The following is a 17455-nucleotide window of genomic DNA, read 5'->3' on the forward strand; positions in this document are numbered from 1 at the left end:
TGTGGTTAATCTTTAAATGTTAGAACTTATATAACGTTTTGTAGTGAATGCACATTTACATGCCTGCAATTACTCTTTTTTTTACCTTCTATGATATGTACATATACGTCGTTTTAATGCCAATTTCAAAAAGAAATTCCTTTACAGACAAAACGATGCCGTCCATATTGTATGTTAATGTATTCACAAGATCAAATATACTTACTCAAGTAAGAATCTAAGTTTAAAATCATTGCTTCAAACTTATGCTGTTGTTTTACTTATGATTTTTTTTCGGGACGGAACTTACTCACAACGTCAAAACAAATTTGGTTCAAATCGATAAGCCTTAGGGTAAAAGGTCGGTGAGAACTCAGTAATTCTACATAACACTGAGTCTTTAAAATTTTGGGTCTGTCTTGGTCTGTTCAAAATAAAAATGAGAATTTGAAAAAGCAAGTGTATGTGTACATGTTGGTGATACTTTCATTAATCGTACGTTAGCATTCTGAATGGCTTAGACTTTGAACAAGGCTGTATTAAATTTCCCGAATTTCAGCAATAAAAGATCATAATTTTCGCTAACATATGCGATTAGTGTTAGAGCGCCACCACCAGTGGCGATGTGATTTTTCTTGTCTTGTCGTAGAGGATGTTAATTTGTTTTGCTATTTCGCCAGATTGAAGAAACTCAGGGTCGGTCGGGTCATGAGAATAATAGAATTTAGTACGGCCGCCCTAAAGTGATTAAAGAGTTCATCGCATTATTTGGTCCCAAAAACACAAATTCTGTCAAATATGCTTTATTGCTAAAGTTCACTTTCTTTATGTTTAAAGACCCGCCAAAGTTAAACACACACTTTTGATTTACATTATGTACATAATAAATTTATCTAGAAGAAAATTTGTGGCCTTGTACATTCATCAGTTGTCGTGTCCGCTTTCGGGGTAGGACGCCCCTTACGACGGCGTTGGCTATAGTATAAACGTTTGTTTTGCCCTGTTTGGACGGACCCGGAGGGTGGATGTGTATAAATAATTCTATTTGGCATCATGGAAAGAGCGAACGTCCTAAAATATTTGAAAATTGAACATTACCCTGAGTAAATTAATGTTGTTATTGGAAAGATACTTTTATCAAATGAAACTAAAGAATTACCAAGAGATCTGTTACGCTGTTGACGAAGAGCAGGAACTTTATTGAACTTGTGTAACTTTTGACCTACAGAGTTTAAGACTAATCAAACAATTCAGGTGTTACAAAGTGGAAAAAAGTAGCCTCTGTGTTAAACTGTGGAAGTACATGTATGTGTTTCAGAAGAATTGAGAAAGACAGTCCATTTGTCTTCTTTTAAAAATCGATGTAATAATGCAATGGGCCAGGATCATTTCATGATAGACCGGAGAGGGGGTGGGACTACAGAAACTACGTGTACATTGTGAACAAGGATTTCTTACCTATATTTGTTTACTAGATGTAGAGTTTAACACCAACCAACATTGGAATGCACAATCGTCATATCAATATGGATGTAACGAACATAACACATATAATTACTTCCTCGTACAAACCCTCATATAATGAGTAATTGAATGCAGTTCTTCAAGTCCCTATGCAAATAATGGTGTCGTAAGATTTCGGAAAACCTAGGAAAACGAATATTCTTCTGAATAGAATAAAATACTTCGAAACCGAAACAAAAAATGGACATATTGAATTGCATTAAATTAAATTTATCACATGACTGTGCAAGCTGTTTATCCTCCCACTCCTGCATACGTTTGGCTAATATCAAGAGATCAAAGAGTTCCGTCGAATATTTGACATAGGTTAATGTATTTTCAACATTTGTCTTCATGTCCAACGGTTCAACGACCCGGCATGAGTGGTATGTGGCGTGATATACTTGAGACCATTATATATAGGGGTCAGAGTACATACCAAAGCCTTATAGGGGTTTCGGTTGCAAAAATTTTAATATTCATGCTTATCAATTGTGTCAATTTTGCAGTAAAAAAGCATCCAAACATATTTGATAAAGGTAGAAAATTATAATTTATAATCCTGAATTCCGAACATGACAGATGTACAACAAAAATGGGTCATTTAATTTGTTCAGCATGTCTGTTGATGTCAAACATTAACGAATCGAATATAGCGGACCTGCCTTTTTTACCACGCACATATTTTCGACATTAGCAGGTAGCATACAAACGTGGAACTTCCTATTTCGTCAAACTCGATCGGTTATTCTCCATGCCCATGTGGAATTAACAGTTGTGTGACACACAGGAGACAGTGTGTGTGATAGATCACAGAGCTCCCATTTGTGTGATTAGTGGTCAATACAGGTAGGAATTCGAGTTTCGTGTGTGTCGTGATAAGTTAATCTGCTGCTATATTCAAAGTGTATATTTTACATGGAGACAAATCAATACACGTTCTGTGCCAACTGAAGCATTTGACGACTGGTATCAAATGTTGTGACAATACTTCCCTTCGTTCGTGTTAACTTTGCCCTTCGTTAGACTCTAGTTGGCACTTGTTCCACCATATGGTAATGACGTATTCTCACGTGGCAAAGAATGGGGGAATTGAACTAACTGCAGGTAGTCATAGAAATCGGGCATATTTGACTTCCGGGTACTGTCGTACAGGTTTGGCTAAATAACTGCAGCTGTACTGGAACATGGTAATTTTATAGCATCAACGTATACGTATTTATCTGTATGATGTGATAGTAACACTTTTTGACCACTTGACAGATGACCTGTACGAAGATTGTCAGATGAAAAGGGGAGATTTTTCTGGTTTCATATTTTTCAGAATTTACGAGTTTGTTACTAGCTATTAATCAAATATGTGTTTCCTATCGTAAGACAATAAGGGACGTTTTCGTAATTTTTTTCCAGGAAGATACAAAAATGCCTAAAAAACCTCCATTTTGGAATCACAAGAAGAAAATATATGACGGAAGTGATGCTTCTCTTACGTCAGTTCCGGAAGAACTCCTGACGAAGTATAAAGATGCGAAAGTCGTCGATTTGTCGGAGAACAAGATTTCTTCTTTGCCGTCGCAAATAAAAGAGTTAACTAGTATAGAAGAGTTAAACTTACGAGACAACAAGTTCTTCATTTTCCCGGAAGTTGTGTGCCAGCTGAAAACTCTGAGAGTTTTAAACTTCGACTCAAACGCACCGACGTCTATCCCATACAGCATAACTCAACTAGCTCAGTTGCAAGAACTGAGGCTGTTGAACAGTACCATCGCATCATTTCCACGAATGGTATGCTACCTGAAGACATTGAAGAAACTCAGTTTTGGGTTCAAAGACATACCACCACGTACAACGTCACTACCAGATGACATCCTCATTAAGATGCCACTCGAGGAACTGTCACTTTACAACTGTAATTTCAATATGTTTCCCAAAGTGATATTCAAAATTAAAACCTTAAGAGTTCTTACGCTAGTCTGGTGCCAGATAGCAGATCAACTCGTCGATCTAGGCGAACTCAAAGAACTTCGCCAGTTATCGCTGTCATGTAATCAGCTGACATCGCTTCCTGAGAGTACAAGTAACCTTGGTAACCTCGAGGTCCTTTATGTCAACAAAAACAAACTGACGTCGATGCCTGCAAGTATAAAGAAACTAACCAAATTGAAGACGATTGATCTGGATGATAATTTGATGTGTGGCGGGAAAGACCTGTCTTGTGAGAGCAGTACCACCAAAGTTAAAAAGATTCTCACCAAAGTGTTGGCCATTAAACATGAGGTGCGCCAAAAAGATGCTGATATCGAATTATCGAGGAGTTCGTCGTTCCGGCAAAGTGGGAAACGAGTAGTGACACAAGTAAAGACCCCTACAACGCCGTTATTTAGTCAACAAGCATCTACAGCAACTGGACAAAGACCACCGTCGGCATCACTTATGTTTCAGAAAACCATGGAGCAGAAAAATAAAGAACCACAACAAAAACCAGTACAGCTGCGGCAACCACAACCACAACAACAACAGAAACAAACGCAATACCAAACAAAATTGCAGCAAATACAACAACAACAACAACAACAACAACAACAACAACAACAACAAAGTCGGGCAAAACAACAGCAGCAGCAACAACAACGAAAACCAGAACCCGTCGTAAGGCAGGCAACACTACAACCAACAAGACCAAAAAGTACGCTCAGTACCTACCCTATGAATAACAAACCAAGAGGTCAAGCTATCATAATTAATAATCGCAGATTTAATGGTAGTCCACTAAATACGAGAGAAGGAACTGACACCGATAAACGTAAGTACGAAGACCATACTCGAAACTTGAAATACAGTAAAATAGGTTGCCCATTACGTTCAATGCGTATACATTCTGAAGCGTTGTTGAAGACACAGTCCGAAGGGGCATGTAGAATAAATTAAAAGGTAAATAAAGAACATAGTTAGTTTTGTATGCCAGATGGTTCATAGTCATTAAGTCCGTGGGGATGTAAGGTTCAAGCTCTATTAATCCATAGACTTTCTAATTGTTTAGTAGTGTTCGTATCAAAACCTCGAATAAGGCATAGTATTGTAGCTGTAAGAGCGTTGTCTTGTAGAGAATGTCCCGGTGTCCTGAAATGTGGTACTTCTCCTGATATTGGAACGATGGCCATTAAGGCGTTTGTGGAATGGTTGTGTAGTTTTCCCTATATACTGTATGTTGCATGCCCGGCAGGTGAGGGCGTAAATTACATTACTGGATTTGCAGTTTACGTCATCTTTGATGGGGAATGTTTTACCAGTGGCTGTGGCTTTGAAGGTTTTGGTATTTTGTAAAGTAAAGCAGCAATTACATCTTGCGGTTTTACAGGGTTTGCAGCCCCATGTTTTATGTTTTCTGGTTAAATTTGGCGTGTTTAAGTTTGTTCTGATGTAAAATTGCACCTACTGTAGCTGGTTTATATATATATATATAACTCGGTGAGTATCAATCTGCTAAGACAGTGCTCTATACCGCAGTGGCAGAGCGTAATAGTTTTGGTAGTACTGGAACTCTTTCTTGGGTGTAACTCGGAGTTTCACGCATATTGCGATCATCAGACACTGACCAAAACTATATATATATATATATATATATATATATATATATATAGTTTTGGTAGTACTGGAACTCTTTCTTGGGTGTAACTCGGAGTTTCACGCATATTGCGATCATCAGACACTCTCAGAGAGTGTCTGATGATCGCAATATGCGTGAAACTCCGAGTTACACCCAAGAAAGAGTTCCAGTACTACCAAAACTATTACGCTCTGCCACTGCGGTATAGAGCACTGTCTTATAGCAGATTGATACTCACCGAGTTATATATATATATATATATATATATATATATATATATATATATATATGATGGATATATATATACAGATGGATAGATATATATATATATATATATATATATATATATATATATATATATATATATATATATATATACATATATATCCATCTGTCTGTCTATATACCTAATAGTATATCAATGTCTACCTATCTTTATCCGTCTATATGCATGATTGGTCGATTCTATAATATATATCAACATGGAAAATCTAAATGTTTAAATCGTCCAATTACTGTAACATTTCCACTTCTTGTTTCTACAGAAAATCTGTTAGAGTTGTTCAAGAAGTTACATTTCAGTGTTCATGTCTACAACGACCTAACCAGCAGTGAAATGGATTGTGTTGTGAGGACCTTCAGCATTGAAGACCACAACCAATTTGATTGCTTTGCGTTGTGTGTGCTGTCTCATGGCTCTCAAGGTAAAGTCTACGGTACCGATGGAAAGAGTCTAGAAATCCGAGATTTGACGAGACACTTCACTGCTGATAACTGTACAACATTGGCCGGCAAACCAAAGTTGTTCTTCATTCAGGCCTGCCAAGGCCAGGCAGCAATGGGAGGTGTTCGCACTTCATCTTCAAGTATCCAATCAGATGCGGTGTTCGGTGCCAACCTAATTCCAAATGAAGCAGACTTCTTGATTGGTTACTCCACGGTGCCCGGTTATGTATCATATAGACACACTGGCATGGGAAGTTACTATATGCGAGTACTGGTACAGCAGTTAGAGCAGCACGCAGACCATCACGATTTGGTGTCAATCCTCGCCATTGTGAGATCGGAAGTTAGTTCGGCGGTGTCTACTGTGGACAAGGGACATGACCATACACAAGTTCCCACAGTTGTCAGTACGCTTGGCAAACAAGTTTTCCTGAAACGTTAGCAGCTCAAGCATCATGAACCAGACAATAGAATTTTATTTCAACAAAGTTATATGACATAAACTTTGCACACGATATTAATGAACCGATAATTTACCTGATTGATAACAATAGCCCATTCTGTAATTTTCTTTATCGGTTATTTTACACACTGTGGACTTTCTGATTTTAGTTGATAGTTTATTCCTCCAGCGTTTGTATATATAGTAAGTGTTTATTTCTCGATGACTTAACAGACAGACAGACAGACAGACAGACAGACAGACAGACAGACAGACAGACAGACAGACAGACAGACAGACAGACAGACATCGTCAGATATCATGATCCCCAGATAACTTTGGTAAATTGATAACACTTTCACAAACATTGGCCGATGACTCTGTAAGCTACAATCGAATTCAATCGAGCAGCGTGGAAAGAAGAGACACAACCATGATTTTCAAGATAAACTCAATTGATAAGACCCCTGTATATAAATAACAACACTCTTTGAAAAGTTGAATTCAAACAATCAACGCCATGTGTGTTATTTGATTACAGAAGGTCGTAAAATACAACGATGCCTTAGCTAGACTGAAGTTGATGTTATTATATTTAGAACACTAGACTATTAGAACACAGACCCAAGAAAAAGTACAATGTATTTTAAATTCAAAAATGTTCTTTTAATCAGAATAACGGCGACTAGTGAGGAACAAGTAAAATATTATTGTATATAATTCATGAACAATGAAACAACGATGTCAAAACAAAACAGTTGAAAAAATGTCAAAACCGTACCACTTTTTTCACAACAAACAAATCATGTACGTGTCGTGTCGACCACGGTTCTTCACATTTTTGTATATTGCGTACTCTTCTCTGTCTACATATTTCACAATTTTAATGTGATGTCGCTTCGCCAATTCTCTCCCTTCCACCCACCCACCCCCACCCAACCCCCACCCCAAACCCCGCTCAAAAGAAAAAACTATTTCAAAAATAAATTACCTGAAATCCTGTGACGTAGCCATCGATAGCAGTCTGCTGGTTTAGCTAAGACAGGGGGGCGATGACCTATGACACCGCAAATAGTTTAAATACGACTGACAAAAACAGAGGAGTTACTACCGGACTTATAGTTATCTTCTAGTGTAGAGCGTATGTTTGTAGTAGCAGGATTCGTGTGATATTTTAGTTAGGAAAACAATAATCTAAGTAATAATACGTGCCCCTGTTATGTCTGTAAACGTTTGTCCGAAGATCCCTCAAAGTTGGGCATGACTACAGGGCTGATTCTACGACCACTTAGAACAGATTTTTGAATCAGGCCTTGTCCAAAATAATTAAAAAGTGAAATTTCAAAATACACCCCCACCGAGAACCAATTTGTTCAGGTGACCCCTCCACTTGACCTCACAATATTGTAAACGATCCCTCACCTCTATAAAAAGCATAGCCGAGTAAGGAAGTACATCTTAAAACATATAGCGCGATACGCTGTTTAACGAGTTTTTTATTAAACCTGAGTGTACTAAGACTAAAATCCACTGTAAGGTACCCAGGACCGTAATGGCAGCAGTATGGGGTGATGACAATGTACATGTATATTACGTATATAGTGGCGTACGAATGTATTGAATGTACGGATCAAACGTGACATACGCACAGCAATTAAATAGACGAAAACTATTATTAGCACTTTGTCATCTATGCATGAACAGATCAGCTTTGTTGGGGCTTTCTCTTCGCCAAATATACATCAATTTCGTCTATTGTATTCCAAGTTATTGTATTCATGACCTTTTGGTCTGATGCACAATGATTCAATACAAGCGTTATTTCGGCAGACATAGTCAACACCCTGGTTGCCGTGTTTGTTGACGAGAGCTTGAATAAAAGTTAATTGTTTTGGAATGGACACACCAACCACCACGGGTATTGAAGTGGACAACAAACAGATTTAGGGCTGTGGACAACAAGACCAACACTGGCTTTCGAGTTTACACTTGTATGCTTCACAAAGAAGGTAAGGTATACCTAACGTGTGTTGTGGAGGGACAATACAGTCCTGAGGGAGCCTTCAACACTATAAGAGTGACTCATTTTTCAACTTTTCTCCTGACGTATAACCAGTACACATTGTCACGATTTAGGACATTTACAGACAAAAGTTAAAACATATTCGTGTTCCGCGTAAAGCCACGGATCAGACACAGATCTTTATGTGCCATTTTCATAAAGCAAATACTTGATTTACCGTCGTTTTTTTCTCGGTTGACTACCTTGGTTGTATGCCAGTTATACATAACGGTAAGTGGCAGGCGTATGCTCAGATAACATGACATTTAAATGACCCCATTTCAGGTCGACCACCTTCAAATGTGCTTGCAAATTGCAATTACAGGCTCGAGGGAGCAATGTATGAAAAGTTGTGCTGTCGACAATTATGTTGTCGTTTTTCTTCCCAAGATTTCCTACTTCAGTATAATTGTGTGTTTATCGAAGACGTGTATGTTAAACTTGTATTGTAACACGAGTTTGTGTACAGATTTACTAGTACATGTAATTAACAATATTGTATAATATGCACGTTCACTTAATAGTATCTTTCCTTGTATAGAGTCTAATTTGAAGTCTAAGTGAGAAAAAGTTAAATGATACAAACCAAAAAATGACAACCCCAATTCACACAGATAAGAAAAATTACTTCGGATATGAAAGTTGTGTATGATGCCGTATTTGCATTGTACATAGGAAAAAATTTTCCCTCTATAAATGACATCCCTGAAATCAGTTATTTATTTTTGCAATTTTCCCCTCAACTATCTAGAAACTATTTTGACTTGTGAAAACTGGCAAATATGGGATCTGGAGTGTCTCTACCAGGTGGGAGGGACAACGCCTTGTCAGACTTTAAGGTAAACAGACTTACGATTTACAACGTTTCTCGCACTCACATCGTAAATGAACTTGATAGTAGCAGACGATATACAACCCATTTCATGTTACCGTTCACCAGCTCTGTTTGATACAACAAAGCAGAAATCTTAAAGAAACTGCAAGATAGCAAGATCGTAATTTCTTGCTACATTTTTGCCTATTATGAAATAAACCATCGAAACGTTCTGCCAATGTTTTGACGCCTGTATTTGATGTCTGCATCACGACACTTTAGTTCATTCCATTTAGAGAAAATGTTGTAAGAAACTGCATTCACTCAGTCTTGCTATCTTAAATTGTAGCATGCGCAGTTTTCATTACGTGACTGTTCAATCAGAACAGGTGAACGGTAATTTCAAACGTGTTGTACCTTCTTGTACATACACCCCTGTTACGTCTAGCTATACAATCATTCCATATATACATCAGACCATTGCAAAGTATATGCCCCTTATTCTGTTTCTGCATCTTAATTTACCAAAAGTCAGGATTCATATTGAATTATTTTTTTAATGGATGCAATGGTAATTATTGAAATACAGATAAGCCTACACATTTTTGGATCAGGTACGACACACTATGTAGAAGAATGACTACTCCTTTTTTGTCTTACACCTGATGACGTAATCAGCCATGTCAAGGTAGATACCCATACAGGAGATCAAAAGTGGTTCAAGATACACCACGTGTTTTACAACTGGTGACAGAAAAAGAAACGTTTGACGTAGCCGTAGTGGGGACAACTCTTCAAATTTCGTTGGATGAGATCGCACCAAAAGGAGCACGTTCGTTCATTGTACAGACAACTCATCCATACCATATTGACGTACGATATACCGATAAAACATCAGAGAAGAGTGTCGTCGACGTTGCGTTTCAGACGTTTTATACATTTCAAGATGGAGGTCGACTGCTGCTTGACGTGTTAAGGCCTGCCAACAGAAATTTACAGGTATACATGTTGAACAATTTTGTCCTTGTATGGTCAGTAAAATTATTAATACAAGTTATTTTCCTCGATTTCTGAAGAACAAACCTACCATTTATCTTTGTCGGTGCCTGACGCTGAAACTAAAGTCTATGTTTTATCTGACGACGGCGGAATTTTACACACCTATGGCATGCACACTACAACGAAACAAAATAGATGAACCGACCCATTACTTAGACGATCTTGCGATGAGAACTTTAAAAATATGTAAAATACAGGGCATCAGTATCACACAAACGGAAACACACCCAACTTATACTTATATTTGCTATCGAACTGTGATCACCATGATATACTCGAGCAACTGCCTCCTGTCAATCTATGGACCCGATCATATCATCTGATCTCAAATACATTGTTTTTTTCTATCATTTTTAGATTGTTATTGATTTTGACTTCATGGACCACGAGCCTACCCCTTTTATTGAGGCCAAGACAAATGATAATCCAAAAAATCGCTATCACTTCGTACCATCTATATTGAATCTTCAAATTGTCTATCTCTCCCTTGACGCTGACACTGATCGTGATGGTTACATCGAGCACAACAGTCCGTTTAAGGTAGAATTTCTTAATATTAAACATTAAATTAAATTAAACAAATTTATAATGTTCGGTAATACCTCGCTGTCGCTATGTTTAACTGCTAAATCTACGTAATTGTCTGAAGGAATTGAAATCTAGATACATGCATCCCGTAATTGTATCAGTTGGTGGCGTTTTAATTTAAACGTTAATTTAAGTGCGCAGACGAAATTTCAAATTGCACCAACCGACTTATGGAAAAGGAATGAAGGGAGAAAGTCGGACTAGTGCTGTATTATTCCACGACTTCTCATCTGTGATTTTGGATTACATATACAACCTATTGAACTTGTACACTAGAATTAAGGAAAGATTGGGCAGTATTTGGTAATACCTTTGTTTCTTGACACAACTAAAACAATACTTGAACTCATTGTAACTATAGCAACACTTTATCGCTTTCGAATATACCAATGAAGTGAAAATTTGAAAATATGGCAAAGTCAATCGCATAGGTGATCATTGCTTAAAAGATATAACATGTATTGACTATTACATATACTTTTTTATCCTAGGATTTCTGGCAATGGGGAACGGATGGATACGGACCAATTCTTGCCATGCGTGGTACAAACTCTAGAAACATGACATCAAATGAGAAACACGGTCAGTCCGATCATAGGGAAGGAGAAGAAAATTATGTCATTGATCTTCAATCTGCCAGTCTTGACAAGACAAATTTCAGTGTATTGAAAGTCAGAGCAATCGGATGTGATGACTTACCACCTGGTTACACGCTGTATCTTTCACTTAAAAGACAAGATAAACAAGAGAACAACGAAGAAGTAAGAAAGAGATGCGTTTAATGAATGATATATTGTTATTACACATTAATCATGGCAGCCATAATTTTTGTTTTCATAATTGTCTATATAGATAATGGGTAATTGAGTCTGTCCATCTGTCTGTCTCTGTCTCTGTCTGTCTGTCTGTCTGTCTGTCTGTCTGTCTGCCTGTCTCCGTCTCGCTTTCCATTTCTCTCTCCCTGCCTCTGTCTCTGCCTCTGTCTCTCTGTTTCTGTCTGTATGTCTCTCTCTCTCTCTCTCTCTCTCTCTCTCTCTCTCTCTCTCTCTCTCTCTCTCTCTCTCTCTCGCTGTGTGTCTCTCTCTATATGCTGCTAAGGGTAATTGAGTCTGTTCATATGTCTGTCTCTGTCTCTGTCTCTGTCTGTCTCTCTCCGTCTCGCTTTCCATTTCTCTCTCCCTGTCTCTGCCTCTGTCCCTGTCTCCCTGTCTCTCTGTCTCTGTCTCTCTCTCTGTCTCTCTCTCTCTCTCTCTCTCTCTCTCTCTATCAATACATAATTACAGTTTTTGGTACATATTGGCATGACACTTTAATAGTGACACATCCTTTTTTATTATGATTTAAACAATCTTAGGATGAGACAGCCCCACCATGTATAGCTGCCTATGTGAAGAGCGGTCCAGGACAGCGCCACACACGTCAGATTATGGCACCAAATGTTACTGCTATGCAGGCTGAAATTCCTTGGCCGAAGAAGACTACAGACTCGGTCGATGACGGAGTTGCAGAGACTGAGATTTTCATGCAAGAAATACAATCTTTCGATGGAACGTCAAAACCTAGACAATTTGTACCAGTCACGTTATCTTTTTGCCGGGTATAGTTAAAACTCAATTAGTACATACATTGTTTTGAAAGTGGTTTTGTTATGTACAATAACTTATTCATTATGTCGTACACAGTGAACAGAATTGTATCACCTGTGGGTAAACGTATTTTGGTAGCTGTATACACGATAAAAATAAAACAAATTGACCTTTGGGTCCGCACTTAAAAACCAGCGCCCTCAACGACGATCACGCTTTCATCGTGTTTCTGTACTGTTTACAGTTAATAATCGACCACTAGTTAACATATACGGTGTTAAATTACTGGTATTTTTGTTGCAGTGTATATATTGTGGTTGTGTGATTGCAAAATGATACTCCAGTTATACCTAGTATAGTTTGAACATGGTGACGGATTCAAAACCCATACAGCTTTCGCTCAAGATTTAAAGTTGCAACAACGTTACGTACATAATATATTGACCACTAATTAACAGATACAATGTCTCTTTATAGATAAGTAATTGAGCAATTGTCAGTGTGATAGATTTGTGTATAGTGTTCTGCACACTTATAACCATCACATTTTGTTCATGGGCATATTTTGCAGGGTAAGGAGATAATATTTGAAGACTCGTTGGAATTGCGTATTTGTCCTTGGATCATACCTTCACCGTTAGCTGAGCCACATGCAATGTTCTTTGTTGATAATCTTGATGATACAACAGAGTTCAGTGATGACCTAAGTCATGCCGCTTCATCGGGAGGATTGAATGTCATACCCGTACATCCTTATGAAGTGGCTTCACATCCTGATGGTGAAGCACTCGCGGTACGTATAATCTGGGCCCAATATATATGTTACTACACATCGATTTCATGCAGCCTTCAGTAATTGGTTTAGATCGTATCACGTGACTCATAGTGAACTCAATTTGCATAGAGCGGCCACTAGTCGCACTCGTAATCGTATAGCCTAGGCGTCCTAGCAGTGATTTGCTTTGACTATGGAAACAATGTGAGAATGTGATGTGTTATGAAACACTTATATTGCCTGTGTTGTCTCTCTTAAACGTATACATTCCATCAATTCACATTGATATATAAGTTGTTCTCTTTACATGTGTTATAGAAGAGTTGCACAGTGCACGTCATATTACATGGAGTATCTAAACATATAAACACAATTTAAATGTTTTTTATCAAATTACAGAAATGGATGATGTCAGGATTTACGCAGACATCTGACAATGTCAATACATTATTTGCTGTGTCTCAACCTCAAGAAGAAAATAAAGAACATACATTTATCCCGGTTAGTGACGGTTTTTTTGTTGTTGTTGTTGTGTGTGTGTGTGTGTGTGTGTGTGTGTGTGTGTGTGTGTGTGTGTGTGCGTGCGTGTGTGTTTGGAGAATGATGTCCTTTGCATGTGCGCGCGTAATTTCTTTTCTTTTCTCATTCACCTGTCTTGCTCCCGAAAGTATGTTTTTTTCAAATACATTTATGTCACTTTCGAAATCCTATTCTGGACTATTCTAAATTTCATGTTTTGTTATAGGGATCGCAATATGAGTATTTCACATTAGGAAGAAAGGGTAATTTTGACAAGATGATGGCAACACCACCAATATATCCTGATTTTCCGCTGGGGGCTTTGCTAGTTGCATCTTTGACACCTGAAGGAGAGCAACCTGGGTAAGGATTTTAGATAAAGCTGAATACCACAGTCAGGTATCCGTAAATGTTTGGGGAAAGAGAATAAGTTATTCTAATATTTTTTCCGTGAATATATCACTCAGTCTCTCTTTCTCGTCACAGTCGCTCTCAACTGAGGTCTGTCTGTCTGTCTGTCTGTCTGTCTGTCTGTCTGTCTGTCTGTCTGTCTGTGTATGTATGTCTGTCTGTCTTGCGGCTATCTGTCTCCGTCTGTGTATGCGTGTCATTTTGTCTATCTTTATCCCCAGTCTGTCTGTCTGTCTCTCTGTCTCTCTGTCTCTCTGTCTCTCTGTCTGTCTGTCTCTCTGTCTGTCTATCTGTGTTTGGTTGTCGGTCAGTCTCTCTGTCTCTGTTTTATCTCTATTTTATCTGTTTTGTTTTTTAACTTGAATATTTAAATACATAGAGGAAAAGATACAGTTAACGTGCTGATTTAGTAGTTTCATTTTATTTCAGAAGTTGGAAACAAGGAAAAACTGAAGTCGGTTACATACCGAAGGCATTGGGGGAATTTCTTGATTCCCAAAAGGTTCAACCAATGGTAGAAATATTTACTGATTGGTTAGAAACTGGTGACGTCACAAGTATGGTAAACTTTGTACCATGCAGAAGTCAAGCGGTAAGAGAGAGAGGGGGACAGACGTAGACAGACACGGACAGACAGACAGACAGACAGACAGACAGACAGACAGACAGACAGACAGACAGACAGACAGACAGGCAGGCAGGCAGGCAGGCAGGCAGGCAGACTGACTGACTGACTGACTGACTGACTGACTGACTGACTGACTGACTGACTGACTGACTGACTGACGTGAGATGACAGATGTGTGTGAGAGAGAGAGAGAGAGAGAGAGAGACAGAGACAGAGACAGAGACAGAGACAGAGACAAAGACAGAGACAGAGAGCCTGAACGACAGATTGGTATCTTTGGTGTCAGCAATGTACATTTTAGACTTTCGTGATGTTTAAGTGTTTTACATGTAATCACCCTGCCAAAGTGTTTTATTCATGTATGTTTCACATTTGTGCATCCAAATTCTTCTCTTTACAGGGCTTCAAGATCATAATGCCAAGTATGTACATATGCAGAGAGTTGTTGGTGGATTTTAGAAGGCATGGCGAAGGATTTATTTGTGAAGGTATACTAGTATATTTGTCAACTTTCTCACAGTGGACATATGCGTCATGTTTGATATCGTGATTTAAAAACGTGGTCGCTGATGGCGCTGCATTAAGCCTAATCCAACGTGAAATTTGGAAACCATGTTCCTATATTGACATTCGCCTCTTAAAGTGTGATACTACATAAGCTTATGTTTTAGAATATTAGTTTTTAAATATCATATATTGTTTAAATAACTAAAATCTCAGATTACGATAAAATAGAAATAAATCTAACGGTATTTTGTTTGTATGATTATCCTTGCTGCAACATCCCTACCCTTTCCAACACCTTAGAAAGCAGACACCCATAGTTTATTTTACTCGAGTTAAACTTGGTCACACTTTCACAAAAATGAAATTTCTGCTGACCCGTCTTATATTTTCATTTCAACATTAGGTAAAACGCTCAAAGGTGAAGATGCAAAAGTCCAGGTTACTAAGATCCTCGAGGATAGAGATTTTTGGAAAACCAACCAGTATTTCCAGGTAAATAGTAAAGTGTTAAAAGGTACAATACATCTAGTTTGCACATGTATTTATATGTGGGTTTGTGTGCGTGTGTGTGTGTATGTATGTATGTATGTATGTATGTATGTATGTATGTATGTATGTATGTATCTATGTATCTATGTATGTGTAAGTATGTGTGTGTGTGTGAGTATATATATATATGTGTGTGTGTGTGTGTGTGTGTGTGTGTGTGTGTCTGTTTGAGTGCATGTCTGTCTGTGTATCTGTGTGTATTCATAGTTAACCATTCTGTATAATTCTCATAGAATTTCATTGACTGGAATAGACTGAGACTACGCTGGCAGCTAGGACTTCGTATTGAGGATTTTATTGAGATACCAGCACTATGGCAACTAGATGAACAGGATGGTATCAGAGCAATGCCTTTCTTTCCTAACATGACGTCACTGGTCGTCCTGGGTGACCGTCTGGGTATGCACGACAGTTATAAATCAATTACTATCAAACAATGAAAGTTACAGACTGTGTCCCTTCAACGCGAGCGGTATGCACAACAAATTGTCTACAAAAGTACATACCGCCCGGGTACATTAAAGGGACACAATGGGTAACGTTACTGTTTTTTTTAACTTTGCTTTCGTTTAATATCGTGTTATTCAAACTAAAAATTTCCTTTCATTTGTTGAAATATGCCTAGCGACAAGTAGACTAAGTCAGTGCTTCCATCCAAATTAGATGTGATATGCAAATTGCATCATGACATAATTTATTGGTTACTAATAAATTCGTACATGAAACCACCTACATCTAGCTTTGTCTGCCAACATTTGCTACAGGATAAATGTATTTTTCTTATATGTAAATGTGTTTCGTATATGCCTTTAACCTCATCCACAGGTTGTTACACACTTAAAATCATTATTACGCAAATTAGGAAAATAGTTGGACAGTTTATTGTTATTTCAACTGAATTTATCATTGTATCACCTTTTTTTCAGTCGTTCCCAAACCCCACGGCCCGAAGAGGAAGTACAACATAGTCTCAGACAGATTTGAACAGTACTTGATCGACGAATTTCGAGCTAGTCAGGTGACTTCTGAACTACACTTTGTCGACGATTGGGGGCGTTGTTTCGATCGTGGACGTGCTACATCACCAAAAAGTTCTTTGTACAATCAAGTTCTAGTTCAAAGACGATCAGGAGCATATCCGGCATGGTGGCAACTTGAAATGCGATAGAAACAACACATCTTCGTTAAACTGTGAACAATATAGAGTTTCAAGAAAGACACAAACAAATTTCAGTCTTTTACCTGTTGCTCATCCCATTATACATACTTTTCTATATTAGTGGTTTGAGCCTGCTGTCACGGTTTACAGGACTTGTACATGTGGTATAGCCTGACTGTATTAATGGACGCCACGACACGAAAGATTATTACATATCGACCACTATTTATTAAATTTTGCGACATTTTTTTATATGATAGGATGTGACTTTGTACAGTTTCGACATCAGTATAATAGATTCCAAAAGAATCTGTCTTTAATGGGGAAAGATAAGTGCAATGTATAATGTGTTTGACAATACTCAGTTTTCGTTTCAGTTTCTTCTTTTTATTATTTAAATAAACATTATATACCGATTCGTCGTAATGCTGGCCAGGACTGAAAGTTCGTGTAAATGTTTACGCAAAGCCAGCGTTACATAATATTAACCGAAGTAGACCCTGGCCTTGCCAAGCCCGGTGTGAATGTTTGACCCGACGCG

At 38.0% G+C, this 17455-nt stretch overlaps 1 protein-coding gene across 1 annotated transcript; it reads left to right on the forward strand.

The window, feature by feature from the left end:
* The first annotated feature begins 9101 nt into the window (after positions 1–9101).
* LOC144439458 (protein-arginine deiminase type-1-like) lies at positions 9102–16923 on the forward strand. Its single transcript, XM_078128745.1, has 13 exons — positions 9102–9158; positions 9812–10132; positions 10550–10732; positions 11272–11541; positions 12135–12377; positions 12938–13159; positions 13541–13642; positions 13887–14023; positions 14501–14663; positions 15100–15187; positions 15610–15698; positions 15989–16154; positions 16682–16923. The coding sequence occupies exons 1-13, from the start codon at positions 9102–9104 to the stop codon at positions 16921–16923; spliced, it is 2283 nt and encodes a 760-aa protein (XP_077984871.1).
* Positions 16924–17455: the final 532 nt, after the last annotated feature.

This window comes from Glandiceps talaboti, chromosome 8 (genome assembly GCF_964340395.1).
Source record: "Glandiceps talaboti chromosome 8, keGlaTala1.1, whole genome shotgun sequence".
Lineage (NCBI taxonomy): Eukaryota > Metazoa > Hemichordata > Enteropneusta > Spengelidae > Glandiceps > Glandiceps talaboti.